Source organism: Pipistrellus hanaki (assembly GCF_964339955.1).
Source record: "Pipistrellus hanaki genome assembly, chromosome: 13".
NCBI classification, from domain to species: domain Eukaryota; kingdom Metazoa; phylum Chordata; class Mammalia; order Chiroptera; family Vespertilionidae; genus Pipistrellus; species Pipistrellus hanaki.
Genome location: NC_140515.1, coordinates 58,842,285 through 58,869,288, shown reverse-complemented (window position 1 = coordinate 58,869,288; position 27,004 = coordinate 58,842,285). Strand labels below are relative to the sequence as shown.

The 27,004-nt window shown below is 66.7% G+C and overlaps 2 protein-coding genes across 7 annotated transcripts in view; both read right to left on the bottom strand.

The window, feature by feature from the left end:
* Positions 1 to 17: 17 nt before the first annotated feature.
* Positions 18 to 10,336, bottom strand: UBA7 (ubiquitin like modifier activating enzyme 7). 2 transcript variants are annotated; one of them, XM_084902397.1, is made up of 25 exons: positions 10,019 to 10,335; positions 9,431 to 9,599; positions 9,223 to 9,357; positions 9,045 to 9,151; positions 8,737 to 8,824; positions 8,437 to 8,572; positions 8,123 to 8,220; positions 7,882 to 8,028; positions 6,964 to 7,152; positions 6,731 to 6,838; positions 6,564 to 6,644; positions 6,324 to 6,479; positions 6,084 to 6,249; positions 5,749 to 5,951; positions 5,593 to 5,657; positions 5,318 to 5,504; positions 5,173 to 5,247; positions 4,868 to 5,039; positions 3,984 to 4,063; positions 2,918 to 3,010; positions 2,545 to 2,736; positions 1,084 to 1,176; positions 883 to 983; positions 170 to 377; positions 52 to 138 (listed from the first exon to the last, which is right to left on the bottom strand). In XM_084902397.1, the coding sequence occupies exons 1-25, from the start codon at positions 10,072 to 10,074 to the stop codon at positions 67 to 69; spliced, it is 3,177 nt and encodes a 1,058-aa protein (XP_084758523.1). In that variant the 5' UTR covers positions 10,075 to 10,335; the 3' UTR covers positions 52 to 66. The 2 variants fall into 2 exon arrangements, with proteins under 2 accessions (XP_084758524.1, XP_084758523.1); XM_084902398.1 differs by having other exon boundaries at positions 18 to 377; positions 6,084 to 6,270; positions 10,019 to 10,336.
* A 3,414-nt stretch (positions 10,337 to 13,750) lies between these two features.
* TRAIP (TRAF interacting protein) overlaps positions 13,751 to 27,004 on the bottom strand; it is a 164,651-nt gene continuing 151,397 nt past the window's right edge. For 3 of the 5 annotated variants that reach the window (XM_084902419.1, XM_084902418.1, XM_084902417.1), the window contains 14 exons: positions 25,975 to 26,032; positions 25,453 to 25,536; positions 23,279 to 23,318; positions 22,759 to 22,886; positions 21,558 to 21,652; positions 21,032 to 21,145; positions 20,334 to 20,421; positions 19,669 to 19,758; positions 19,144 to 19,232; positions 16,103 to 16,258; positions 15,026 to 15,074; positions 14,629 to 14,778; positions 14,509 to 14,559; positions 13,751 to 14,332 (listed from right to left, as the gene is read on the bottom strand). In XM_084902419.1, coding sequence (XP_084758545.1) covers positions 14,186 to 14,332; positions 14,509 to 14,559; positions 14,629 to 14,778; positions 15,026 to 15,074; positions 16,103 to 16,258; positions 19,144 to 19,232; positions 19,669 to 19,758; positions 20,334 to 20,421; positions 21,032 to 21,145; positions 21,558 to 21,652; positions 22,759 to 22,886; positions 23,279 to 23,318; positions 25,453 to 25,536; positions 25,975 to 26,032 — 1,339 coding nt within the window. In that variant the 3' untranslated portion in view covers positions 13,751 to 14,185. Of the gene's footprint in view, positions 14,333 to 14,508; positions 14,560 to 14,628; positions 14,779 to 14,821; positions 14,943 to 14,984; positions 15,075 to 16,102; positions 16,259 to 19,143; positions 19,233 to 19,668; positions 19,759 to 20,333; positions 20,422 to 21,031; positions 21,146 to 21,557; positions 21,653 to 22,758; positions 22,887 to 23,278; positions 23,319 to 25,452; positions 25,537 to 25,974; positions 26,033 to 27,004 lie in introns of those variants that run through there. The other 2 variants (XM_084902420.1, XM_084902421.1) reach the window with 2 other exon arrangements.

The window sequence follows — 27,004 nt, the reverse complement described above, 5'->3', positions numbered from 1 at the left end:
CCAGCCTCCGCGTGTGCGACCTAATGCAGCAGCGTTTATTGAGCGCCTCCTGTGGGCCGGGCTCTGTCACTGAGCGCCTCCTGTGGGCCGGGCTCTGTCACTGAGCGCCTCCTGGGGGCCCGGGCTGTCACTGAGCGCCTCCTGTGGGCCGGGCTCTGTCACTGAGCGCCTCCTGGGGGCCCGGGCTGTCACTGAGCGCCTCCTGTGGGCCCGCGGAGCCCGGGGCGTGGGGCGGCCGCTGCCCGGCCAGCTCGTAGTGCAGGGGCGGGAACGCGGTGTCGTCCTCCTCGCCCTCACAGCTGAGCTCCAGGGCCAGCACCCGCTGCCCGGGCTGGGGCACCTGCCGGCCGGTCACCTGCTGGGCCAGCTCCGTCACCCTGGGGGGAGAGATCGGGGGTTGGGGCGCTGAGCAGCGGCAGCAGAGGGACCGTGGACGGGGGCCAGGAGGAGCCGGCCAGGAGCGGCAGCGGCTCAAGACAGGAAACATCTGCAGCTATTTTCGGAGCGGCTGGCGGGGCCGCGGGCGGCAGGAAACGCAGTCCCTGGGGAGTGGGCTCCGGGGGGCGCCGGGCAGGGAGGGCGAGGGGCCGGGCGCTGGCCGGAGCAGGCAGCTCCAGAGGCCCCTCCGCCGCCCGGCCTCGCCCCACCCCCAGCCCGTTTGCCGGCTCCATTTGGCGAAGGAAGCGTCACGTAGGTGTGAGGGGCCAGATGGGGCCGGAGGAGAGGCCTGAGCCCCACCTCCAGCCTCCGGGGACAGGGGAGCCCCACCTCCAGGGACAGGGGAGCCCCACCTCCAGGGACAGGGGAGCCCCACCTCCAACCTCCAGGGACAGGGGGAGCCCACCTCCAGCCTCCGGGGACAGGGCGAGTGGGCGGGCTCACCTGAGGCCCAGGCGCTGGGCCTGCTTCTCGGGCGGCCACCCCGCCGAGTAGAGCAGGGCCCTGCCCAGCAGCAGCATCCTCACCCGCAGCCCGTGCTGCTCCTGGGGGAGAGGTCAGGTGCTGGGTGCGGGCCGGGGCGGGGCGGGGCGGGGCGGGGTAGGGTGGGGCGGGGCGGGGCGGGGCGGGGTAGGGCAGGCACACCTGGAGGTGGACCAGGAGCGACTGCAGGGTCCTCTCGGGCTGCCCAGCGGGCACCTTCAGGCGGTCCCAGCAGGTCCAGGTCAGGCGGTGGAACTGGGGGGGAGGGGGGCGTGAGGAGCTTCCACCAACCCCCTCCCCCCGCGGAGGCCTTCCCTGGGAGCGCTGGCCGGCGGGAAGCGGCAGCCGGGCGGGGGAGGGAGTGGGCTCGGGCCCAGCGGCTCAGCCACCGCAGCCCGCGCTGCGGCCGCACAGGAAACGGGCCTGGGGCCCCGCGCAGGGGAACCAGCATCCATCAGGGCGGCCTGCGGAGCGGAGGGCGGTGCTTTCTGAGGAAGCGGGAGCCGGCCCTGGCGGGAGGCTCCGCTGAGGCGAGGCCGCTGACTCCTCAGACGCAGCCTGGGGGCTGGGACGGGGGTGCAGCCTGTCCCCCCTCGTCCTGCACTGCGGGGCCTCGGCTGCTCGGCACAGGGGCGAGGGCAGCGTGTCTGCTGGGACAGCCAGCGAGGCCGCCCCTCCCTGCCCCTCCTTCCCCGTTTCAGGAGTCCGGGGTCCAGTGCCCAGAGCGGAGGGGCCGAGGGTGGCAGGCAGCCAGGGACCGGACATGAGAGCCTGCCAACCCCCAGGACATAGTGGGGTCAGGCTGAGACAAGACGGGTGAGATGGGGTCCTGTCCCCTCCCCCGCCCCGGACAAAGGCAGCCTGTGTGCTCCTGGCCCTCACAAAGCCCTCTGTGTGCCCTGCCCTGGGGGCCCCAGCGCCAGCCCCTGACCTCTGCCTCTCCCCTGGTGAGGGCACTCTCACCCCTCTCCTGTGCCCCGGGAGAAGCCGGCGGCAGAGCGGGGCACGGCCAGGGCCCCTCACAGCCCTGCTCCCCGGGGACATGCGCAGAGGCGGGGACCCACATGCGTGCTCACGTGCACGCCTGAGAGCCACGCTGAAGGAGAGCCTGCCTCCCATCTGGCACACAGATGTGCGGGCGCGCTCCCTCCGTGCCACCCAGCCCAGGGCAGCAGCCTGTGCCCGGACACACACATCCTGGGCTGCGTGTCTCCCCCCCGCCCCCCGGGACGCCAGGAGCTCGGGGCCCTGCACCTCGGTGTGGACGGGGAGGGCAGACCCCACGCGGTGCAGGCTGAGGCCACGGAGGGAGGGAGGCGAGCATCGGCTCTGCTTGGGCTAGGGCCCCCCCGCCCCTCCCCCAGGCGCTCCTGGGGGAGGGGGCTGGCCTGTCTGGCTCACTAATGAGTTAAAGCTGCCGCTCCCCCAGACCCGGGCGGCGGGGCGGGCGGCTGACGGCTACTTCCTGTGTCTGACAGGCCGCAGGCTGGCGGCCCGCAGCGGGAAGGGGCTGAGGGGGATGAAGGATCCGGGTCTCGGTGCAGCCAGCGGCCGGAGCGGGCTGTGGGGGCGCAGGGGGAGCCGGGGCTGGGCGGGTGGTGTCAGGGGCGGGTGTCGGCGCACCCTGTGCACGGCGGGGGCGCGGGGCACGGAGCGGCTGTAGCAGTTCCAGGCCAGGAGCAGGTAGCTGTGGCGGAAGGCGCTGCGGGGCCGGGGGCCGCCCACCAGCTTGAAGAGCTCCAGGCCCAGCAGGCCGGCCACGGCCGCGGTGGTGGTGGCGATGGCCGGGATGATCTGGCCCACGATCCGCTTGCTCTGCCAAGGACAGGAGACGGGGTGTGGCTGGGGTGTGGCCGGGGTGTGCCGGGGTGTGGGCCTCGGTGTGGTTGGGGTGTGGACAGGGGTGTGGCCTCGGTGTGGGCTGTGGTGCGGCCTCGGTGTGGCCGGGGTGTGGCCGGGGTTGCGCCCCTCCTCCCCGCGGGCCGGCGGCAGGTACCTGGGAGCGGGTGGCGGCCGGGATCCCGTAGTTCTGGGCCCGCAGGCTGGCCGCCGCCGTCACAAAGTCCACATGGAAGTTGCTGTCGTCGTCCTGGGGGTTCAGGTCACAGGAGCGTGAGCACCACCCGTGCCCCCACTGAGTGCGGGGCCTGATCCCCCCACAGCTCTGTCCGGTTGTCCCCTCTCCCCTCAGCTCCGCCCGGGCGTCCCCTCTCCCCTCAGCTCTGCCCGGGCGTCCCCTCTCCCCTCAGCTCCGTCCGGTTGTCCCCTCTCCCCTCAGCTCCGTCCGGTTGTCCCCTCTCCCCTCAGCTCTGCCCGGGCGTCCCCTCTCCCCTCAGCTCTGTCCGGGCGTCCCCTCTCCCCTCAGCTCTGTCCGGTTGTCCCCTCTCCCCTCAGCTCCGTCCGGTTGTCCCCTCTCCCCTCAGCTCTGCCCGGGCGTCCCCTCTCCCCTCAGCTCTGTCCGGGCGTCCCCTCTCCCCTCAGCTCCGCCCGGGCGTCCCCTCTCCCCTCAGCTCTGTCCGGGGCGTCCCCTCTCCCCTCAGCTCTGCCCGGGCGTCCCCTCTCCCCTCAGCTCTGCCCGGGCGTCCCCTCTCCCCTCAGCTCCGTCCGGTTGTCCCCTCTCCCCTCAGCTCTGCCCGGGCGTCCCCTCTCCCCTCAGCTCCGTCCGGTTGTCCCCTCTCCCCTCAGCTCTGCCCGGGCGTCCCCTCTCCCCTCAGCTCTGCCCGGGCGTCCCCTCTCCCCTCAGCTCCGTCCGGTTGTCCCCTCTCCCCACAGCTCTGTCCGGTTGTCCCCTCTCCCCTCAGCTCCGTCCGGGCGTCCCCTCTCCCCTCAGCTCCGCCCGGGCGTCCCCTCTCCCCTCAGCTCTGTCCGGGGCGTCCCCTCTCCCCTCAGCTCCGCCCGGGCGTCCCCTCTCCCCTCAGCTCCGCCCGGGCGTCCCCTCTCCCCGCCCAGCAGAGGAGGGAAGGGGAGCGGCGCTGGTCCCCCCAGAGGCTCGGCCTTCCTCCCTGCAGCCTCCCGCCGCCTGCCAGCCTCGAGGGGAGAGGCAGAGGTCACCGCGCTCCCACCTTCTCAAACCGCAGCGGCTCCAGCGGGGGGCCCCGGCTCCAGTCCCGCAGGGCTTCGCGCAGCCACTCCTGCCCGGGGCCTGGGGGGGAGGATCGGACAGTCCGGCCGGCCCTGTCCCTCACTGCCCAAGCCGGGCCCCTTCCTGGTCCCCCCGCCCCCCGACTGACGCTGCTGTCTCCTCTCCACCGTGTGTGTGTGTGTGTGTGTGTGTGTGTGTGTGTGTCTGTCTGTCTGTCTCTGTCTCTGTGTGTGAGTGTGTGTGTCTGTGTGTGTGTTGTGTGTCTGTATGTCTGGTGTGTGTGTGTGTGTGTGTGTGTGTGTGGGTATCTGTGTGTGTCTCTGTGTGTGTGTCTGTCTCTGTGTGTGTGTGTGAGTGTGTGTGTGTCTGTCTGTGAGTGTGTGTGTCTGTCTGTGTATATATATGTGTGTGTGTGTGTGTGTGTGTGTGTGTGTGTCTGCATGCATGTGTGTGCTACATGACCCTGTCCTAACATGGGGCCATAGATAAGAGCTCCTCAGAGCCTAGTGGTTTGTGCTTTTTTTGCTTAAAAACCTGCCAAGGGGCCCGGCCGGCATGGCTCAGTGGTTGAGCGTTGACCTGTGACCCAGGAGGTCACGGTTCGATTCCGGGTCAGGGCATGAGCAGGAGGCAGCCAATCACTGCTTCTCTCTCATCATCGAGGTTTCTCTCTCTCCCTCTCCCTTCCTAAACAAAACCAAACCTGCCAGGGGGATGGGGTCAGGGAGGGGCTGCGGAGGGCCGGGATGGGCTGAGTGGCGGGGGCTGGCTGCAGGGCCCCAGGCCCCCGCTTTCCTCCACGGAGGCAGCGCCGAGCCTGGGCGGCAGCCGGGGCGACAGCCAGGGCGGACGGGGCGGCCTCACCCAGCTCAGGGGGAGCCAGGCCGCCGGACAGGACAGCGTCCAGGCGCCGGGGGTCGGGCGGCGGCAGCAGCTCCAGCAGGTCCCGGAGGGCGGGCAGGTCCCGGGAGCCGGGCAGCCCGTGCATCCGCGCGCACAGGTTGGCGGCCGCCAGCACGTACAGGAGGTGCGTGTCCTGGTGGGAGGAGAGCGAGCACGCGTGTGCGGGTGCGGTCCCCGCCCCGGGCGTGTCCGATGCTGCATGGACGCCCACGGGGCCCCTCCCGGCTCTGTGTCAGCACCCGTCCGGGGTGCAGGGCCCCACTCACTTGGCTGGCGTCAAACTCCAGGGGCCGAGGACAGAGTCTGGGTCCCGACCAGAAGCGCGTTCCGTCCGGGAGCACCTGAGGAGAGGGGGCTGCTGGGCTCGGGTCCCTCTGCGCCCGCCGCCCCGGCCCCGGGCCCCCCACCCACCTCGTCCGGGGGGTGGCGCCCGAGCAGCCGCGCCACGCCATGGCTGAAGCTCAGCTGCCAGTGGCCGCGGGCCCAGGCCACGCAGTCCCGCCAGCTCTGCGGCCGCCGGTCCAGGACGCCCACCGTCCTCGCCAGGGCCGGCTCCCCTGGCCCCGTGGGGTCGGGGCCTGCCGGCGAGGCCGGGGCCCTGCGGAGAGGCGGGCGGGGGTGGGGTCTGAGGCGGAGCCCGAGGCCGGAGGGGGCCCCTGGACGCCCCTGCCCGGCGGGGGCCTCACCGCTGGCGGCCGTTGATGGTCTGGGCGGCCCGGCAGAAGAGGCCCTCGAACTCGTCCCGGGCCCACTGCGGGGGGGCGGGGGGGAAGTCGGGGGGTCAGGGGGGGCCAGCCTGCCGCTGAGGACTGAGCGGGGACGGAGGGTCCGGGGCTCCCCACCTGCAGGGTGTGCCCCGTCGTGCTGGGGAAGTGCCTCAGGGTGCAGACCGGGTGGGGGGCGTCCCCGGGGGCCTCGGAGGCCGCGGGCGGATAGCCCTCAGTCACGTGGGGCACAAACACCGAGGCGCTGCCCCGGGCGCCCTGCGTGCCCGCCTCCAGCAGCGGCTTCAGGTAGTGGGCACAGCGGGCAGCCACGTAGCGGCCTGGGGGAGGGGGTGGGGGTGTCAGGGGAAGGGGCGGGGGCGGAGGTGGGGGGGAGTGGGGGAGGGGGTGTCAGGGGAAGGGGCGGAGGTGGGGGCAGGGGAGGGTGCTGAGTCCCCAGGCCGGGCGCTCACGGGCCGGGAAGCTGTCCAGGGCGGCCGCCACGCCGTCCAGGCCGGAGAAGAAGTGGTCATCCAGGAGGTGCTCCGTCGTGGGGTCCACGGGCCGGGGGAGTGGGGTCACCTGCAGGTCGGGGTTCAGGCGGCGGGCGGCCTCCGCAGCCGCCTCTGCCTTGGGCCTCTGGGGAGAAAGCAGGGGCCGCTGGGGGTGGGACCGCGGGGCGCTGGGGGCGGGGGGCGGGGGGCGGCGCTCACCTCCACGTCCTGGGCCCCGAAGAGGAGCTGCCGGCTGAGGTTGGAGCACTGCACGTGGTCCATGTCGGCCACGGTGACGCGGCCGCGGCCCCCGGCCCCCAGGCCCGCGAGGGCGAAGCCCTTGAGCAGCTCGCAGCCAATGGCACCGGCGCCCACCTGCGGCGGGAGGGCTTAGCCGGGCGGCCCCGCGCCCCCGGCCCCCGCGCCCCTGGCCCCCGCGCCCCCCGCACCCTCGCTCACCAGGAGGTAGCGCTGGCGGCTCAGCTGCTCCTGGAAGCCGGCCCCGAGCACCGCGATCTGCCCGTCGTAGCGGCCGCCTCTCTGGGGGACACGGCCGGTCAGTGCCGCCGCGGGCTGTGCTCGGCCGCTCCCCCGGCTCCCGGCTCAGGACCCCGGGCCCCACTCACCGGGGCGCAGGCCTCGGGGTCGGGAAGGAGCGCCCCCTCTTCCGGGAGGCAGTCGAGGGCCTCAAAGTACAGCCACTGGTCCAGGGGCAGGAACTTCCCGGAGAGCGCCTGGCGGCCGAGCCCTCGATCAGGGGGCAGGGGGCGGGCTGCACCCCGGCGGGAAGCCTCCGGGGCCGCTGTCTGCCACCCCCGTGACCTCTGATCCCCCAGCTCCCTCTGCCGGCCGCACCCACCTTCAGCACCTCCTGGGCGGCCAGGGCGCCCAGCACGGCTGCCATGGGGCTCAGGACCCCTGCACTGCTCAGGGCGACCGTCCGCACCAGCGCTTCGTCCAGCGGCTCCTCCCGCGGCTCCCCGGCTCCCTCTGCGGCCCGCAGGGGCTCCAGGGCCCGGGCCAGGCGCACCACCTCCTCCGCGTCCGCCTGAGGAGCAGCTTCCGTGCTCAGCAGCCGTGGCCTGAGCCCCACTCCCACTCAGAGCCGCAGGCAGCCACCACCCTCTCCCCAGAAGGAAGGCGAGCCCGAGGGGGAGGGCAGACAGGGCCGGTGCCAGGCTGGCAGCCCCCGGAGAGGACCCTGAGCAGAGGGAGCGGGACCCAGGCTCGGCTTTATTATTTACTGTTCATTTATTTTAAATTTATATATATATTTTGCCCTAGCTGGTTTTGCCCGGTGGTTAGAATGTCACCCTGTGGACTGAAGGGTCCTGGGTTTAATTCCGGTCAAGGGCACATGCCCAGGTTGCAGGCTTGATCCTCGGTCAAGGGCACGTGTCCCCTCCAGGGGGCGTGCAGGAGGCAGCCCATCAATGATTCTCTACCATCACTGATGTTTCTATCTCTTGCTCCCTCTCCCTTCCTCTCCGAAATGAATAAAAATATATTTAGAATTATATGTATGTATTTACTGGTTTCAGAGAGGAAGAGAGAGAAGAGAGAAACATCAATAATGAGAATCATGGACCAGCTGCCTCCTGCACACCCCACTGGGGATCCAGCCGGCAGCCCGGGCCTGGTGCTGACGGAGCATCGGACTGAGCATGACCAGCCGCTGAGCCACACTCTCCTTTATCTGAGTGACAACTGCCGCTAGGATGGAAGTGTGGGTGTGGGGGATGAGACGGAGGCTGGGGGGGCGCCAGGGGCCACTGACCGGGTCCCAGGGCCAGGGCTGGCGGGCTCGGAGCTGCTGGAAGCGGTGCAGCGCGCGGAAGGCCTGGTGCAGGCAGCGGGCGCGGCGAGCCTCCTGCGGACCCTGGGCCACCATGCGGGGCTGCAGCAGGGCTGCGTCCAGGGGCGCCTGCGGGGCATGAGGCCCAGGGTCAGGCCCGGAACCCGGGGTGGGGGGGGCCCTGGGGCCTCCCAAACCCCCCGCCTCAGCCGCCCGCACGCACGTGGCTCACGGTCACGGGCCTCGGGACCCCGATGACAGCGCCGCCGCGGACGTACGCGGAGAGGGCCGCCGTGTCCCCGATCTCCAAGGTCCCGTCCTCTGGGGAGGGGAGCCATCCTTCGAGCTGCCCGCTGACCCGAGTCCTCCCCACCCCGTCCCATCGTGCACCGTGCCCCGGAGGCCGCCGGGGGAGGGGGGGGACTGCCCCGGGAGCCGGCTGTGTCCGCCCTGGGGGCGCGGGCCCTGAGCAGGCTGTGTCCACCCCGGGGGCGGGCGCTGAGGCGGGCGCTGAGCGGGCCTGGGGCGGTGGCTTACCCCGCAGGCGGATGGGCCGGGGAGCACAGCCGTTGAGCTCGCTCATGCCCTCGATGCCGGAGAAGGTGACGGCGTCCACCTCGCGGAAGTAGCGGGCCTCGGCCGCGGTCCTCAGCGTGAGGACGCCCGGGGAGCCCTGGGGGGGGCGGGCGGCTCAGAGGCCGGGGCCTGCGCTCCGCGGGCCGGCCAGCACCCCGCCACCGCACCCACCGTGCCCAGCGCGCCCAGTGCACCCACCCCTCCCACTGCACCCACCGGGCCCAGTGCACCCACCCCTCCCACCGCGCCCAGCGCGCCCACCTGGGAGATGTGCCGGACGGCCGCGGTCAGGGGCTCCTCCGTTCGGTCCAGCACCGTGAAGTCCTCACCGAAGTCGCAGAACAACTGCCTGCGGGGGGCGGCAGAGGTCACGGGGTCACGGAGCCACGGTCAGCCACCACGACGGTGGCGAAGGCGGGGACCCGGGGCAGCACAGGAGAGGGTGCTGGGAGCGGCCCGGGCCGGGGGAGGGCCAGCGGAGCGGGCCGGAGGCCGGGGTGGAGGACACGGAGGGTGGGCCTGGACCCCGGAATCAGGGGCCCCGGCCGGCCGGGCGGGCAGCCACTCACCCCACCAGGCCCCGGGTGTCGGCCACCAGGAAGCGGACCCCGTGCTTGCGGCACCACCTGCCCACCGCCAGCTGCTCCTCCAGGTCCGAGGCCGTCAGCACCACCACCTGCGGACCTCCGGGTGAGCGGGCGGGCGGGACGGCCTGGCTGGGGGGAGGGGGGGGGGCGGGGGTCGCACCTGGAAGTCCCGCACCAGGTCCTCGGTGAGGCCGCCCGTGTGCACGCAGACCTGGACGGCCCCGTTGAGCTTGGCCACTCGGTCCTGAGATGCCTCCGCCCTGCCCCTTCCCAAGTCCTGCTCCGAGAGGAAGAACTGGAGAGACCCAGGGCCTGAGCTAGGAGGCCCGCCCCGGCCCGCCCCCGTCTGGGTGGGCTCCCGGCCCCACCTGGGCCGCCAGGTCCGCCCAGCAGGCGGGCTGCGGGTCGTGCAGGGTGAGGCTGCCCACGCCCATCAGGACCAGGTTCTTGGCCACCTCGGCGCCCAGGCCCTGCAGGCCGGACAGCAGGACCCGCCCCTCCTGGAGCCTCTGCATGGCCCGCAGGCCCAGCACGTACCTGCGGATGGAGGGAAGGAGGGGGCTGCGAGTTTGCGAGCTGGAGCTCAGAAGGCAGAGGCCACCCCCCTCCTTCCCACCACCCTCCTCCCTACCCTCCCCACCCCCTCCTCCCCACTCCCTCCTCCCCACCCCCTCCTCCCCACCCCCCTCCTCCCTACCCTCCCCAGCCCCCAACTCCCCACCCCCCTCCTCCCCACCCCCCTCCTCCCTACCCTCCTTACCCCCCTCCTTCCCACCACCCTCCTCCCTCCCCTCCCCACGGCCTTCCTCCCCACCCCCTCCTCCCCACCCCCTTCCTCCCTACCCTCCCCACCCCCCAACTCCCCACCCCCCTCCTCCCTACCCTCCCCACCCCCCTCCTCCCCACCATCCTCCAGCCCCTCCTCCCCATCCCCTCCTCCCCACCCCGGGCCTCACAGCTGCCGGGAGTATCGCTCCTCATCCAGGGGCTTGGAGGTGTCGGGGACACCCATCCTGAGGTCAGCCGGACAGCAGCCGCCCCGGCCACAGCTGCCAGGAGAGGCCGGTGCCCAGCGGGGCCCGCTACTTTTGAAGTAATTATAGACTCCGGCAGTAGGTGCTGAGGCTGGGGCAGCGCCAGAACCTGCTGGGCACCGCTTCCCGGGCTCCTCTGTCCTCACCGGGAAAGCGAAAATGAAAGTGGAACTGGAGGCGGAGCTGGTTCCTGTTGCTGGCAGCCTGGCCTGCAGAGATAAGCCTCTTGGCCCTGGGCACAGCCCGGGCACAGCCCTGGGCAGCGGGCAGGGTGGGCGGGCACTGGTCCCAGAGCAGGAAGCGCAGCCGTGGGCGGAGCCGTGGGGCCGGACGCAGTGCTCTCCCGGGCCCCTGCCCGAACGGGCTCCTGCCCGCAGAATGCTGATGGGAATTCCTGTCCTGGGGACTGGCCGGCCTGCTGGCTGTGCCCCAGACAGGGACTGAGAGAGCCGGGGGTCCGAGCCAGCCCCGCCCAGGGGCCGTGGAGCTTAGGCGATTATGTGGGTGGAGCCTGGCTGCTGCGGGTGCCTGCGAGGCCCCCAGCCGTCCCCTCCGAGAGGAAGGGCGCTCCCGCCCACAGCGGCCTGCCCAGAGCAGACGCAGGGGCCAGTCCTCGGCGGCCACTCGAGGCCGAGTCCCAGGGCTCCGCGGGGGGGGGCTGGTCTGAGTGCAAGGCATGGGGCAGGCGTGATCATGTGTCCGTTTCTCCTTCAAACTTTTATTTTCAAATAATTATAGACTCAGCGCGCGTTGCAAAAACAGTAGAGAAAGGTCCTGTGCGACCTTCCCCCGGCCGGCCGTTCGCCTTCTTGGGGACGGGAACTGGCGCTCGGGCTGCTGATGGTCCGCGAGGCCGAAGGCTGGCGACCGCTGCTCTGGAGGGCGGCCTCAGCTCCCCACGGACCCCACAACAGCTAAGCCACGTGCGGCCATGCATCCTTCCGAAAAATTGAGGTGAAATTCACGTAACGTGAAAAGAACCACCCAGAGTGGTCAGGCCAGTAGGTTAGTGCAGTCCGTGCTGTGCCAGCACCAGGCTCTCCGGTTTTTACACCCCCTGGAGCACACCCCACCCTCACTGCCCACCCAGCCCCTCACAACGCATTCTTTCTGTCTCTGGAGATGTGCCTATTCTGCGTATTTCATATAACAGGAATCAGACAGCCCTAGCCGGTTTAGCTCAGTGGATAGAGCGTCGGCCCACAGACCGGAGGGTCCCAGGTTCGATTTTGGTCCAGAGCCTGGGTTGCAGGCTCCATCCCTCCACATCGATGTTTTTTTTCCTCCATCTCACTCCCTCCCTTCCACTCTCTCTGAAAACCAATGGGACAGTGTCCCTGGCTGAGGATGACCAAGAAGGGATCAGGCGGCCGGTCAGGAGGCCCGGCTGGCTGACACGTCGTCCTGCGGCCCAAAACATACGGGTCCGATTCCCAGTCAGGACACGTTCCTACGTTGCAAGTTCGGATCTGGTCAAGGCGTACAGAGGCGATGGATGGAAGCTTCTCTCTCCCCCCTCCTTTCTCTAAGACCAATAAAAACAAATCCTGAGTGACGATTAGAAAAAGGAATCATAGCCCTAGCGGATTTGGCTCCGTGGATGGAGCACCAGCCTGCAGACTGAAGGGTTCCAGGTTCCATGCTGGTCAAGGGCACACACCCAGGTTGCGGGCTCGATCCCCAGTGTGGGGCCTGGGGGAGGCAGCCAATCGATGATTCTCTCTCACCATGTATGTTTCTGTCTTTTTCTCCCTCTCTCCCTTCCTCTATGAATCAATAAAAATATATTTTTTTTAAAAGGAACCATAGAAAATGTGCACTCCCCCCCCCCCTTAGCATGTTTTTGAGGTCCATTCACATCGTAGCGTGTATCAGTGCTTCACTTTCGGTGGCTGAGTGATGTTCCACTGTATGCGTATGTCACCCTTGCTTATCCAGTCACCTGCTGATGGCCTTTGGAGTGGCTTCACCTTTTGGGTATTATGAATAGTGAATGCTGCTGTATTCATGCTTGAACATGTAACTAAGGCCTTGTTTTCAATTCTTTGGGGTACATACTTAGGAATAAAATTGCTGGGTCATATGGTAATTCTGTGTTTAGTTTTTTGAGGGACCAACAAAATATTTTCTACCAGCAGTGTACAAAAATCCTATTATCAACATTGTGGCCAATATCGGTTTCTCTCTCTCTTTTTAATTATACCCATCCTGCCCTGGCCAGTTTGGTTCAGTGGACAGAGCATCTGCCCTGTGGACTGAAGGGCCCTGGGTTTGATTCAAGCCAAGGGCACAGGCCCGAGTTTCGGACTCGATCCCCGGTGGGGGGCGTGCAGGAGGCAGCTGATCAATGATTCTCATCATTGATATTTTAATCTCTTTCCCTCTCCCTTCCTCTCTGAAATCAATAAAAATATATTTTTTAAAAAGTACACCCATCCTAGTGAATATAAAGTGGTAGGTGATTTTGTGTATGTGTGCATGTTTTTATTCAATGAACATTTAAAAAAATAAGTTATTAATTTGAGAGACAGAAACATGGACTTGTTGTTCCACCAATTTATGTATTCATTGATTGGCTCTTGTATGTGCCCACAATCTGGGCATGTGCCCTGACTAGAAATTGAACCAGGACTTCCCAATTCATAGGTCAGTGCTCACCCACTGAGCACCCCGGCGGGCTGGAAAACTGTTTGGCGTGACTTTCTAAGCAGGACGCTTACCCAGACGCAGACCTGAGGTGCGCCCTGCGAGGAGTCCCCACAGGGACGCGAGCACGAACAATCACTGCAGCTTTGCCCACAGCCCACAGCCTGGGCACAGCAGGGCACCACGGCCCCTGATGGGAAGGGGCAGTGCAGGCCCCGCGCCTGCCTCTGTGGCCAGAGTCTTGGCAGGTCGTTGGCTGACAGCGGGGAGAGTGGGCACAAACCCCAGTGACCACCACAAGGAACATATGTTTTGCAAAAAGTCTGAAAAAGTCACAAGTGCTCAGCTTCGGCCCCCGAGAAGCGAAGTCTATCAGACCTGGGGGAGGGAGAACTCCATTCCCGTTACCATGGCAGACCGCTCGGAGCGTCCCGGCCAGTGAGGCACGGCCGAGCACGTGAGTTACGGGAGAGGAAGAGACCTCACAGGAACTTCGAGAAGCACAACAACAAACGAAGGTGCACCATCGCCAGCCACAGCAGTCTACTGCTTCCTTGTGTATCGGCAGTGAGTGACTGAAATTAAAAACACTGTCCTTTATTCGACACAAGAAAAAGGAGGGGAAAGAAATATTTCAGTATAAATCTATCAAAATATGTACAAGACCTATGTGAGAAAAACTTTAAAACTGTGAAAGAAATTTTAAAAGTTCTACATAAATGGAGATCTACCCCAGGTACATGGGTAGGTAGACACAATGCTGTCGAGATGTCAGTTTGCCTGGCTGGTGTGAGATGGTTGTGGTCCCGGATTCGATTCCCAGTCAGAGCACATGCCCTGGTTGCAGGCTCGATCTCCAGTAGGGGGCGTGCAGGAGGCAGTCAATCAATGCTTCTCTCTCATCATTGATGTTTCTCTCCCTCTCTTTCTCTCTTCCTCTCCTTTCCTCTCTGAAATCAACATATTTTTTTAAAAAAGTTTCCCAAAGTACAAAAGCCTACTCCCAGACACGGAAGAAAATACTATTTTTTATTCTCCACAAAGAAATCCTGCCCGGCCTCGCCCCCCACCCCTCGCTCCCCACACGCTGCTGGGCCGGCCACGCCCGCAGGAGCCAGGCGGGCAGCAGCGTGGCCGGCGAAGCCGCCTGCGCACCTCAGGCGCTTGGTCCATACAGTCAGCCACGGCCTGGTCTGGAGGCTCAGCAGCAGCCCAGCAGCTGGTCATGGCCATACCTGGGGGCCGAAACACGGAGCAAGCCCCTGGCAGGAGCGGTGAGCTGACCACAGCTGCCCCGGCCCCGAGGCCCAGAATGGGGGAGGGGCCGGCTGTGAGCTGGGAAAGCACATCCTCTGGCCTCACCCGGCCCCAGCTTCTTGTCGCCAGTGCCCTGGGGCTGGTCTGGGAGAGGACCATGTCCCCAACCCACTGCGGAGCCAGTCCTCAGCTGCAATCGGCGTTGTTGGCGTTGTTGGCCCACCACAGGAGGGCCTGGGAGGGAGGGAGCGCCGTCCTGGCCCCCACCTTCTGCTTGGCCTTGGCCTTGGCCTTGGGCTTCACCGGCAGGGGCCGGATCAGAGTCGTGTCGGTCTGAAGGAGACGTCAAGGCAAAGGCTGAAGGAGGGACTAGAATACAAGCAGGAGAGGTGAGACCTGGGGTGGGCCCCCCGTTACACACCAGGCAGCAGCCCCCGGCAGCTGGGATTGGGGGGCCCGTGATGGGGGGTGTGGGCTCTGAGCTCAGCTCAGCCACGGAACAAGGATACAGGCTGGATGAACTTGGTCCGGCCCCCGAGGCCGTCGAAGCCGGTTCTGACCTGCAGGAAAGGGAGAGCTAAGCGGAGGCCGCGGGCCGCTTGGCCGGCCTGCCCCGGGGAGGCACTCACCGTGTCCGTGCTGCGGCGGGGCTCCGGCCGGGCCCTCTTGGGCTGCCTGGGGCCCAGGACGGCGTTCCGGATGAAGAGCGGGAAGGCTCCGGCCAGCTCCTCGTCCGGCTCGCCCGCACAGCGCTGGCCGCCCAGCGAGAGCTGCGGCTCCTGCGGAGACCGGCCAGGCCTGAGCTGGCGGCAGCCGGGCCGGCGGGCGGGTGGAGGACTAGGACCCCCCTGCCTCTCCGGGGAGCAGAAAGGACCATGGGCAGGTTTCCGGGGCCCCGCAGGGCCCCAGGCCTGGGGGAGGACTGACACAGATCTGGCAAGACCTGCCCTCCCGGAGCCCGGCTTCACGCGCAGCCTGGCCGGACTGAAGGACTCGGCCGTGTGGGGACAGCGTCCGGAGCCTTACCTGCGTGGAGTCTTTGGGCAGCTTCCCGGGCCCGTCCTGAGTGGGAGCGCTGTGAGACACGAAGGCGAGAGGCAGGTGAGTGGACACAGACGGGTGGTCAGCTCAACACGCCTCCTGCAGAGCCACCATGTGGTGTGGTGTGGCGTGTGGGTGCCGGGCAAGGCACCTCGGTGACCCCTATGCCACGGCAGACCTGTGACCAGCTAGACAGTCACGGCGGCCAGTGGCGGAGGCAGGGAAGGTTGGGCCACGTGCCAATCTGGTGGCTCCCACTCAGGGATAAGCTACCCCAACGCTCCCCAAGCCCCCAGGCATCCTCCGTGTCCCGGGCTCCGGGTGGGCAGGAGCGCCCAGCGAGGCACACCCACAGGAGGCCCATCACGGAGCCAGGCCGCGCCCTGCCTGCCCGAGGGGCCGCCGCTGCTGGAGGCCCTCGGTGAGCAGACGCCCACAGGGCAGGGCGGCCACCTCCCTGCAAGGCCAGGCCCCCCGGCCCAGCCCCAGAGCAGGCACAATGCTCCATCCCATTCCTGGGCAGGCAGCTGCACGCCCGGCCTGTCTCCCCGGCGAGGGGAGGACGGTGGCCTGGGGTGGAGAACAATCAGAAGCAGCCCTTGGCCTCCCTGCCGGGCGCAGGCCGTCCACGCCTGACGGGAACAGTGGTTGTCTCCGTGGTAAACTGCCCGTGGCCGGCGGGCCAGGGACGCCTCCGCTGCCAGGGCCACTGCTTCCCTGGTGCGGGGCCCCCACACTGCCGCTACGGCCGCCCCGGGGAGGGGTGGGCCGGGCTCCATGGGGTGAGATGGCCCTGCCTCAGGGGCCCGGGGGCGGCATTCCACACAGTGGGAGTGCCCCCCACCATCAGCCCGTCCTGTCCCCACGGGACCTCTGGATCCTCCCCCCCACCCCCCGTCCCCTTGCTTAAAGGGCCATGATGACCTGGACAGGCAAGACGAAGGCTGTGCGGTCAGTGCGCAGGGAGGAGGGAGGTGCTGGCACCAACGCCAGCCCAGCCCGGGGGACGGCACTGCCCGCAGCCCCTCGGACCACCGCCCCTCTCCCGGCCTGGGCACTCACTGTGCCTTTTCCGGGCAGAGCTTCTTGGCGGGGCCGCGCCGAAGGCCAGGGGGCCGGGCCGGGGGGGTGTCCACGTCAAAGGTGGCGTTGAGGTCAATGTCGTCGCTGAAGGCTGGCCGGCGAAGCTTCAGGCTCAGCATCTCCACGGGGGCCGGGCTACGGGCACAGACAGAGGGACCAGCTCACCGCGGCACCCAGGACAGCGGCCCAGAGGGCTCCTGCAGCCGCCCCGCTCAGCGCCCCCTGCAGGGCAGCCTCGTCGCTACAGGAAAACCACTGGGCTCAGCCCTCCAGGCACGGCCAGCCACAGGCTGGCGAGAGGAGGAAGCAAGCGAAAGCCACGCAGCCCACACGCACAGGGAGCTGCTGTGTGACCACGCGCCTCGGTTCTCAGAGCGCAGCGCAGGAGCAGAGACGCGGCCAGACCGCCGCCCTCCGAGCTGCCGAGGAGGACAGCACCTCAGAGACCGAGAGGATGGCTCCCTCGGAGCTGGCTCACTCCGAGCTTGAACATGACAGACACTGAAAGAAGGATTCCAGACAGTAAGTTACTAACACGGGCTATGCCCATGTGTTCCATTTAAAAACCAGCACAAGCCGAAACCGGTGTGGCTCAGTGGATAGAGCGTCGGTCTGCAGACTGAAAGGTCCTGGGTTCGATTCAGATCAAGGGCATGTACGTTGGTTGTGGGCACATCCCCAGTAGAAGGTGTGCAGGAGGCAGCTGATCAATGTTTCTCTCTCATCGATGTTTCTAACTCTCTATCCCTCTCTCTTCCTCTCTGTGAAAATCAATAAAATATATATTAAAAAAAAAAAAAGGCAGCACAAAACCAGACAAACCAGACTTCACACAAATTTAAAAAATTGTGCATCAAAATGTATTATCGTAGTCAAAGGGCGGTGCAGGGAAGGAGAGGAAATATTTGCAGATCGTATCTCTGGTGAGAGATTAAAATATAGAGAGAGCTAGGACTCAACCTGATTGAGAGAAAACAAACATGATTCAAAATCATGGGCGAAGGTCTGACAGATGTTTCTCCTGAGAAGATGGACAAACGGCCCATAAGCCCACGAAAAGACGCTCCCCGCCACTCCTCATCAGGAAAGCCAAACCAGAACCGCCACGAGATGCCACCGCGCCCCGTTAGGACGCTCCTGTCCACCCACACCACCAAGCCAACCAGAGCCGAAGGAGCAGTGCGGCGGGCAGTGGAGACGGACGCGGTGCTGCTGGGGGCGGGCAATGGCCCCACCGCTGCGGGAAAAGGCGGCCCACAAACATTGAAACTGGAATCCCACCGGCCCAGCTCCCCGCGCGGGAAGCCACCCAGAGAGCTCCCCCTCCTTGCCGGCCAGTGCGACCGAGGCCGGGCGACCCACCTACGCCGACTCCCCTCTGGGAGCCGCTGTGCGAGGCACAGCCAGAGCCGCCCTGCCCCCGTTCAGGCTGCTGGCCTGCGCTCTCCCCGCCGGGGCACCACGGGGGGCACCACGAGGCAGAGGCAGGCGGGTCCGGCTGGGCGGCCTTCTCTCTCCACCGTCCCCTGGCAGGGCTTTCTGCTGCCGTGCCCAGACCCTGCCTGCGGTGCCAGGACGCGTGCCCAGCTTTGGCTCAGTTGGGACAGTCTTCTTCCCGTGCGCCTCCTGGCCCGCAGAGGGAACCCAGCTGCAGAGGTGCCCAGTGCCCGGCTCACTCCCCACACGGCCCTGGCCCAGGGGGACAGTCTCACGCCCTTACACCGCCCCCAGCAAACCCCTCTTAGAAGCTCGAACTGCCCTCCGTGCCAAGCCCTCTCCTTCCTTCCCACGCCCGTGCTGGCGGGGGCACTGCTGGGCCGCCCGGGGACGCCATTGCCTGGGGACATGCAGCCGGGCCTGTGTGCAGAGGGGCCTCGGCCGGGGCCTCAGGAGGTGGAGCAAAGCCCAACTTCCAGAACGAGCCAAGGCCCGGGGCAGCCCACGCCTGTGCGGGGGACGGTCAGCGTCTCCCCGAGAGCTCAGGTGCCCGTGGGCCTTCCCTAAGCAAAGGCCTCCCAACTCTTCAGCCTGGAGGCCCCGAGAGGTCTCCCAGTCACCCCTCTGTGGGGGGGTGACAGTTACCTCTGCGGCCGCCCTGACAGGACAGGAGTGAAGGACAGCCCTACTGCAATAGCTGGAAGGGCAGCCGCCGGCCGTACCAGGCCCCACATTCTGGCCGCGCACGGCCAGGGACGGCGGAGGAGGGAGAGCTTGTCGCTGCTGGGAGACCGGGTGTGTGTGTGTGTGTGTGTGTGTCTGCAGGGCCGCCGAGCCAAGGGGAGAAGAGCCACGCACAGAGGCACAGAGGCAGGAGGGCGAGGAACGGTCCTCAGTGGTACGATGGGGCTGCAGCCCGAAGGCGCCCCGGAGGGCTGCAGGCCCCGTGCCGAGGCCCTGCGTGTTCGGTGAGGGAGGAGAGGCACGGTGCCCAGGGGCTGCGCTGCTGGGCTGACAGGAGGAGGGAGGGGGTGGCTGGGAAGGGGCAGGCGGCTCCAGCACCGCTGGACGTGGGGAGAGGGAGCGTGAGGATCTCCCCAGGACACGCAGCGTGGCTCAGGGAAAGACGGGCCGCTAGCTGGTGGGGAGACAGCCGAGGGTGCCCGCCCCGCAGCTCTGTGGCACGCAGGAGGAACAGGAACACGCATCCTTGGCCTTTGGCTCCCTCTGCTGGCAGCGTCCATGCACACACTGGGGCCCAGAGGGATCCTTTTAGTGACAGTCCCCTGTTCGCTCCAGACTCGGGAGGGGGCGGGGCTGACGGAGCGTTTGGTGAGCCATCCCACAAACAGGCTGTGGAGGCCCCAGTGCCTGCCCTGCCAGCCATCCGAGGTCCCGTCTGGGCTGCCCGGACTTCAGCTTGTCTGAGCCCAGAACCTGCCTCAGCCGCTTCACAGCGAGCCCGTGGCTGCCTCCCAGGCAGCAGGCACAGCCTCGTACCCACCGGAGAGCCGCCCGCCAGAGCCGGGCCGGCCCTGACCGGGGAGCTCGCCCAGCGCGGCCCGCACCCCGAGGACACTCACCTCTCCAGCACCAGCCGGTTCACCGTCTCGCTGTCCCCCGGCGGGAGGCTCAGGGTCTCCTGCAGCATCTTCAGCTTCTTCCTCAGGCTCTTGGGAAGGAAGAGAACGTGTGAATGAAAGGCTGGGGCGTCAAGCCCAGACAGACGCCAAGGACAGAGCGACAGCAGACGGCAGGCCCGGGAGGGGGCAGGGCCTGAGCCCCGTCCCCAGGCCCAGAGCCCAGGACCCCCGCCCAGATGCCGCCCTGGCAACACTCCGTCCCTGGCGGCCTTGGTCTGCAGGTGAAGAGACGGTGGGGGAAGACCCGGCGCCGTCCGCCAGGCTCCGGACCGGGGTCCAGGCGTCCACCCTGACCCGCCCGGTGCAGGAGGTGAGGGAGCCCACACCCAGCTCCACCGACTGTGCAGGCCCCGGGCAGAGCCGGCCCCGGCCGCTCCCCGAGGGCACACAGACCCCCCGCCCCCTTCTTCCCCCCTCTCCCTCCCCCTCCGCCCCCCCCCCCCGCTCCGCCAGGGCGCCCCTCACCGCGATCTCCTTGTCGGCGCCCTGCAGATCCTTCTGGGCCGACCTCAGCTCCAGCTTGGCCTGGTCCAGCTCAGCGTAGACCGCCTGCAACTGCCGGCAAGCGGAGGGGGTGAGCCAAGGGCGGCCACGTGCCCTGCCCCACCTGCGGCGGCCCAGGCTGCTCAGGGTAGACCGGGGCCGGGGTGCGGGGGCCCCCGGGAGACCCGAGCTCTATGGGCTGGGCTGTGGTCCAGCGAGGCCCTTCAGGCTGCCCCTGCGCCCGCGGCCGGGGATGCGCCAGGCCCGAGAGTGAAGTGGCTGTGCTGAGCCCACCGGGTTCCCAGCGCATCTGCTCCGGGCCTGGCGAGGACCTCTGAGGGAGGCACATTTGGGACCTGCCCTCCCGCCAGCTGAGGGCAGCAGCCGGGGCAGCAGGGGGCATAAGGCTGCACGCCAGCAGAGCACCCGCGTGCCCCGCCACCCTAACTGGACAAGGCACACAGCCTGAGCCCAAACCCGTGAGGACCAGTGACTGGTCTCCAAGTCAGGCCACAGCCCTGGGTCAGCGGCCCCGCAGGCCCCGGGCCTTGCTCAGGGGCCGGGCCTGAGCGTGGAAGCAAGACGGCTCCTCTCCCGCGCCCTTTGCCCCCACAAGACGCTCTCCCGCCCCCCGCCCCCGCAGGTACCTTGCTTCTGGAGGAAAAGAGGTCCTTCTTGAACTTGTCGGCCAGCTCCCCGGAGGCCTTACGAGCCTCCTTCAGATTCTCATACTCCCTGCACGGGGCCAGGAGAGGGACGTCGGAAAGGGCACCTGCTGGTCGGACTGAGCACCGAGCAAACACCGAGCCCAGCCCAACCCGCACGCCCACTCTGACACCGAGCTCGGGGGTGGCGCCGGGAGGGTCCTCCCGCCAATGCCAGGCCAGCGGCCGCCCGCTCCCTCCAGCCCTCACTCAGGAGGCCCTGCACCGACCGGCCCCAGAGGAGGCCTCTGGGTGCTCCGTGCCGTCAGCCACGCGGCCCGGCCCCGCCTCCTCCCGCAGCAGGGGGAACCTGAGCAGTTTCTGCCCAGCCAGGTGGGCGGCACAGTGCTGCTGGGGCCCAGGCGGCGGAGACCGCGCAGGGCTCCCCTCGGAGGCGGGCCAGCCTCCTTGGAATAACGCCTCTACCCACTCCCTTCCCTCCACGGCCCAGGCCGGCATCCCTGTCTCCATCAGTGAGCGGAGGGTCAGAGGCTAAGAAACTGGCTCTGGCCACACAGCGAGGTGGGCTCAGAGTGGGCGGAGGCGGCAGGCCCCCTGAGCTGGGCCCGAACTCCCTGCTCTGCCGGTCGGGGGGCAGCAGAGGGCAGTGCCCGGGCTGGGACGGGGGCCGGAGCACACACTTCTTGAGCGACACGCAGTACACGGCCAGCTGCTCCACGGCGGCCTGGCCCGCGCCCATGTCGCGGATCATCTCCTCCACCTCGGGCCGCTGGCTCCTGAGAAGGAGCTCAATCCTGAAAAACAGTGGCCACAGCGCTGAGCATTCGGAGACGGCTCTGCCTCCCTTTGCTGCTGTTGCTATGGTGACAGCCGGGTCTGCCCAGAGGAAGGCCCACGGCAGAGCGGAGCACAGCCCCGGGGATGCTGCTGGGGAGGAAGGGTGCTGCCAGCGGCGCTCCAGGCCAGGGATCCTCGAGAGAGGCTCTTAGAGCACAAGCATAGGGCTGCCAGCCACGTGGCCACGGGCAACAGGACAGGGAAGAACGTGGAAGGGCCCCCAGGGGAAGTGGAGGAGCCAGAGGCTGAGCAGAGACCTGTGCCCCACCAGCTGCCCCCCGCCCCCCAGCCTCTGTTAGAGCCACAGCGGGGACCCGCCCCCCGCCGTCCTGGGAGCGGGGCCGCCAGGGCTGGGCAGGGGCAGCGCACCGCTCCATGGTCTGCATCTTGCTCCGCAGCCGGCGGGCCTCCTCCCGGGCTTGCTTGGTCTCGTCCTGCTGCTGCTCCAAGAACTTCATCTGCTTCTGAGGAGCAAACACACAACATTCCTGTCGCTGGAGCATCCGGGACCACGGCTATAGGTGCTGGGGAAGCGCCACCCGGCCCTGCCGGCTTTTGAAAAGGCTGAGAACCGGGTGCCCCTCGCCCCTGGCCGCAGGGAAGGCTGCTGGGCGCACTGGAGCTTGTGCTTTTCTGCGGAGAGGCCCTTGCCCGCAGCTCCTCACCTCCCCGCGCTCCCCGGAGCTGTGTCTCCCAGAGGTGCAGGCCGGCAGCACCCACAGGCCCCTCGTGGGCTGCCTGACGCCTGTGCTGGGCGTTATGGTGTGTACTGTACAGTCCCGGCCTCGCTGTCCACCATCTAGGCCCAAGGACGGCAGCAGGATAGCAGCTCTGAGCCAGGGGCCGCCGGCCAGCTGCCCTCAGCCGAGACCCTCCGCCTCTGGGGACCCTGCTCTGCTGCCCCCCCTCCTGGCCAGGCCACGTGACCCAGACCAGCCGCCGCAGGAGCAGAGACAGTGACTGCCGGGGCTCCGTCTGTTCACAGGGCCGCCTCCTCCCCCTCCAGGGGCTCCCGGCAAGGACTGCTCCTCCTGCGAGGCCAGCACGTCCACGAAGGGCTCCGAGCAATCGCCTCCGGCCCCGGGAGAGAAGAGCTCAACCGGCTGATGCAGAATTCACGGGGCCGGGGCGGGCTGGCAGCCGGATCCGCCCGTCGGCGCACCGCGCTTCCAAGGCCGGCCTCGCGGGAGCCGTTTGATCGGAGGGCTGAGTGCGCTCGGGCGATCCGGGCGGAGCACACCCGCTCCGGGAACACGCCCCGCCTCCCGGGTCCTGGCTAGCAGCCCCCGAAGTGCGGGAAGGCCTCAGCTCCTCACACCTGGGGACAACCTCAGAGGGAGGCAGTGCGGCCCTCTGCGGGCGGGTGCGGTACGGAGAGGGGGAGAGGGGGCTCACCTCCATCCTACGCCTCACACCGCGCTGCTGACCAAGGCGGAGCCGAACGAAGCGAAGCCCGGAGCGGCGGCCCGGCCGGGGCTCCGCCCGCTCCCTCCCCGGTGCCGGCCCCGGCGCCCTGGACCCATTACCCACACACCCGGCCCCGCCCCGGCCCCGGCCCGGCCCGGCCCACCTTGAGGGTGGCGCACAGCATGTCGGCCTTGTCCAGGGCCCGCTGCAGAGACGCCACGGCGGCGTTGCGCTCCTCCAGCGTGTCCCGCAGGGTGTCGATGATGCCCTGGCTGTCCCGCTTCTCCCGCTCTGGGCCAGGGGAGGAGAGAGAGAGGCCTGTCAGCTGAGAGCCTGGGCTTCCGGGCGCCAGCACCCCACCCCGAGGCAGGGGGGAACAGTCCCAGGCGAGGCCGGGCCGCGGTGGGGAAGCCGCTTCACAGCCCCACGCCGTTCCAGTCAGCTCATCGTCCCCGGTGCACCAGGTTCCTGCCAAGCTCTGGCCGGAGCCCTCCCTCTGCCACTCTGTCCCTCAGGGGCCTCCCAGCCGAGCACCAGGGCCCGGGGCAGTCAGGCCCCTTCCTCCCCTCCCCTTCCCGCCAGTCACAGAGCCGGCCAGACTCACGGACACACAGCGGGGGAGCCCTGGCCTCTCCCACCAGCACCGAGTCAGGCTCCCCACGGCCGGCCGCCGGCTGACTCACCTTTCTGGGAAAGCTGTGCTCTGACGTTATCCAGCTCATTCTGCAAGGCAACGGGCACCGTGAGCAGCAGCCGCCTCACAGCCGCCTCCATCGGCCGTGGGAGCCCCGGGTGGGGGGTGGGGGCGGGGAGGGGGGACCGTGGAGCCTGTCGGCCTAGAGCAGTGGTCGGCAAACCGTGGCTCGCAAGCCACATGTGGCTCGCAAGCCACAGTTTGCTGCTCTGTTGACTGAGTTTGCCGACCACTATCATATACTACCCTTTGCCTCTTTGCACATAATATGCCACAGCTGCCTAATCCTCACAGCTTCCAACTACACGGTAGCATTTCGTCTAGTCCAGTGGTCGGCAAACTCATTAGTCAACAGAGCGGCAAACCGAGGCTCCCGGGCCGCGACTTGCCGACAACTGGCCCAGAGCGGCACAGGCCCGCAACCACGGCGGGGCCTTGCTCGGGCTCTCGCCTTCCTGAGCAGCAGCTGAAGGGGGACGTGACATCAGGTACGAGACCCCGCACAGGGGGAGAGGGGAGGGGAGGGAGGGAGGCAGGCCTGGGGGCAGCCCTGCAGCGGAGGCTCCACTGCGTCCTGGGCCCGCGCTGGGCGTCAGCTGCGCTCAGCGGGGCACAGTGGGCGTGGCCAAGGACCTGGGCTACCTCTCCTCCCTCTGCCCTGGGTCCTGCCCGCTTCACAGTCCACCTCTCTCCCACATCGCCAGCCCCAGGACTAACATGGCTGGTGAGCCAGGACAGCTGTGAGCCCCTGGGTGAAACCCCACACGTGCGAGGCTCTAAGGCAGGGGTCTTCAAACTACGGCCCGCGGGCCACATGCGGCCCGCAGAGGAGTCTGATCCGGCCCACCAGGTTTTTTGGGCAGTAAGCGCAGCCGAGGTGTTACAGTAGGAATTAGTAGTTCATATAGTCCGGCCCTCCAGCTCTCTGAGGGACCGTGATCTGGCCCCCACTTTAAAAAGTTTGAGGACCCCTGCTCTAAGGAGACTGTCTGAGCCTCGGAGCCTGTGCACACATCCCAGAGCCCCTGCCGCAGGGCCGCTGAGAGGCGGGCACGCTGCCCCAGCTCCCGTCTGGGAGGCAGAGCACTCAGCACCGGTGGGCATGAGAGGTGCCTCCTCCATCAGCCGGAAAACCGAAAGGCGTGGCCAAGGCTCCACGGAGGCAGCTGGGTGGATCCAGGCAAATCCTCCTCCAGATCAACACAAGACTCAGAACCTCACACGTGACCAATTCTAAGGCCCAGCCCCAGAGGCCGATAAGCCCAGGTGGGCTGGCCGGGCTGGCCGTGGGGGCTGAGCGCCTGGAGGGGGAAGTGGTGGGCGGGAGGAGGGGCCTGGGTGGCTGAGAAGAAAAGCCACCTCTAGGCCCCGGCCCCGCGCACCCACGCAGGACGCCCCCGAGCCCTGTTCGCAGCCGCCAATGCTGCCTCCCCGTCTCCCAGGTCTGGCTCTGAACGCCGGAAAGACACGAGGCTGCCTTTGTTCCTGCATCACGGGGAGAGCACAGCTGAAAGTGGGGAGCAGTTACCATGACGATGAGCATGCTGGCTTTCAGCACAAAAGCTCCCCGTTCTTGAATCAGTGAGTTCCAAGGACATCATGGTACCCTGGAGCCAAGGCCAAACGAGCCCCGATCGACAGATGCCCAGAAAATTAACCCCCGGAGTCCAAGCTCATCGCCAACGCTAATCCCACCTCCTCACGAGGCTTCTCGTGCAGGAAGCTGAACCTCAGGCCCGGGCAAAGCGGTGGGCGTGCGGGAGGGCACCCACCCACCCACCTACCCCCTCCCGCAGTGTGGGTGCAAATCTGGATTCCAGGCGCTGCCCTCTGTTCCTACCGGGGAAGACACGAGCTCCCGCAGGTGAGACAGCCAGGTTCACGGACAAAGGGCCCACACACCTCCCTGGCTGTGGGCTGGGAGGGTGGCTGTTGATCCTTTAAGGCGAGGGGACCTTGGGAGGGGCCCTCTGACCCTGGGTCGGAAATGCTCTGAAACCCCAAAGGGAGGGCTCTATAGTGTGTTTCTCCTACGCTGCAGCTCCGCCTGTCCTCTCTCCCCTCCAGAGCTCCCCCCACGCACTCGCCCTGGGGGGGGAGGGGGGAGAAGAAGGAACGGGCAGAGAACATGGGGCTCGGCAGGATGAGAGAGATTCCGGGCACCTTTAAGAATTCTGCATCTAAGACACCCTCCTCCTCCTGGGCAAGGTCAAAGAAGAGCTTGTTGATGATGGACCTTCGGCCAACCTGCAAGGGAAGACAAGGACGGACGTGACCGCACAGCTGGGCCCCGGGCCGGGCCTGCTCTCGGGCCCAACATTTCACCCCGCAGCCCGTGGAGGCAGAAGACCTCTGCAACCTGCAGTGCCCCAGCTGGTGCCCCGAGCCTGGTGGCTCCTGAGGTCATGTCTCTGGGACCCACATTGTAACCACTCAAATGACACCCCAACTGTAGGTGCTGGGCATTGGGAAAATCAGGGAGGCAGAGAAGGGCCCGAATCTATCCAGGTGAGGCTGATCCAGGCAGTGAGTGCGCCTGCCCAGCCACCCGTGGGCATGAGCAGGCCTCCGAGCCACAAACCACGAGGCTCCAAGGGGCCAGCGATACCAGCCTCAGAGACCGCCCCTTGTTCCTGCTTCCTGGCGAGAAGAGGCCATAGTGGAGGGATCCCCCTCCCCGCTCACCTGGATTCGGCACTGCGGGCAGGTCCGACTTGGTGCTGTATCAAACCACTGGATCAGGCTGGAACGAGAAGCAGAAACACAGGCTGGTGAGCCATGGCATGGCCGCAGACACCCAGGCCGGGCAGCCTGCTCCGCCACAGCACGGGGGAGAAGTGCCCTGGCCAGGTGGCTCAGATGGTGCAGCATAGGCCGCGGGTTCAATTCCCAGGCAGGGTGTGCATGGGAGGCAACTCATCAATATTTCTCTCTCGCATCAATGTCCCTCCTTCCTTCTCTCCCCCCTCCCTCCCTCCCTCTTCCTTCTATAGAGGCTATACATGCAGAGACAATCGCTTTAATTTCCCAAAGCTAATTAAAGAAATCATTCTACAAATGGAAGAAATGTAATGAACCCCAACCAGGATAAGTAAAAAATTATAACAATAAGAGCTGAGGTGTCTACCTAATTGTCAGACAAAATAGACTTTAAGTTAAAAAAAAAAAAAAAAGATTACAAGAGACAAAGAAGGACTTCATATATTGATATATTGGTAACAGGTTCAATCCAAGAAGAAATAAGGATTATAAACACGTGTGCACCTAAACACAGAGCCCAGAAGTATGTGGAAGAAATGTAGACGGAATTGAAGGGAGAAATCGCTCTAGAACAAAAGTTGAAGATGCCAGTGCCCCTCACTTTCAATCACAGACAGACCAATCGGACAGATAATCACCGAAGAAAGGGAGAATGTGAACAACAAAATAAACTAACCAGGTCTGACAGGCACATACTCCACCCGGTAACAGCTGAATACACGTTTTTCTCAAGCGCGCACGCAACTCTCCAGGACTGGCCATATGTTGGGCCACAAAACAAGTCTTAATAAGTTTTAAAATATCTAAATCACAGAAAGCATTTTCGTTTACCAACATTTACAGTAGCACAGCTCATAGCAGCCAAAACACAGAAGCAAAACAAGGTCCATTAACAGATGAAGGATTAACAAAATGTGGCATTTCCATACAACTGAGTGTTACCCTATCCTACATA

Coding starts and splice junctions, on each gene's coding strand:
- UBA7 (XM_084902397.1), bottom strand. CDS start 10,074: ATGGGTGTCCCCGACACCTCCAAGCCCCTGGATGAGGAGCGATACTCC. Junction 9,358..9,430: donor GGGCGGACCTGGCGGCCCAG/GTGGGGCCGGGA, acceptor GGGTCTCTCCAG/TTCTTCCTCTCGGAGCAGGA. Junction 8,221..8,436: donor CCGGCCCATCCGCCTGCGGG/GTAAGCCACCGC, acceptor TCCCCTCCCCAG/AGGACGGGACCTTGGAGATC.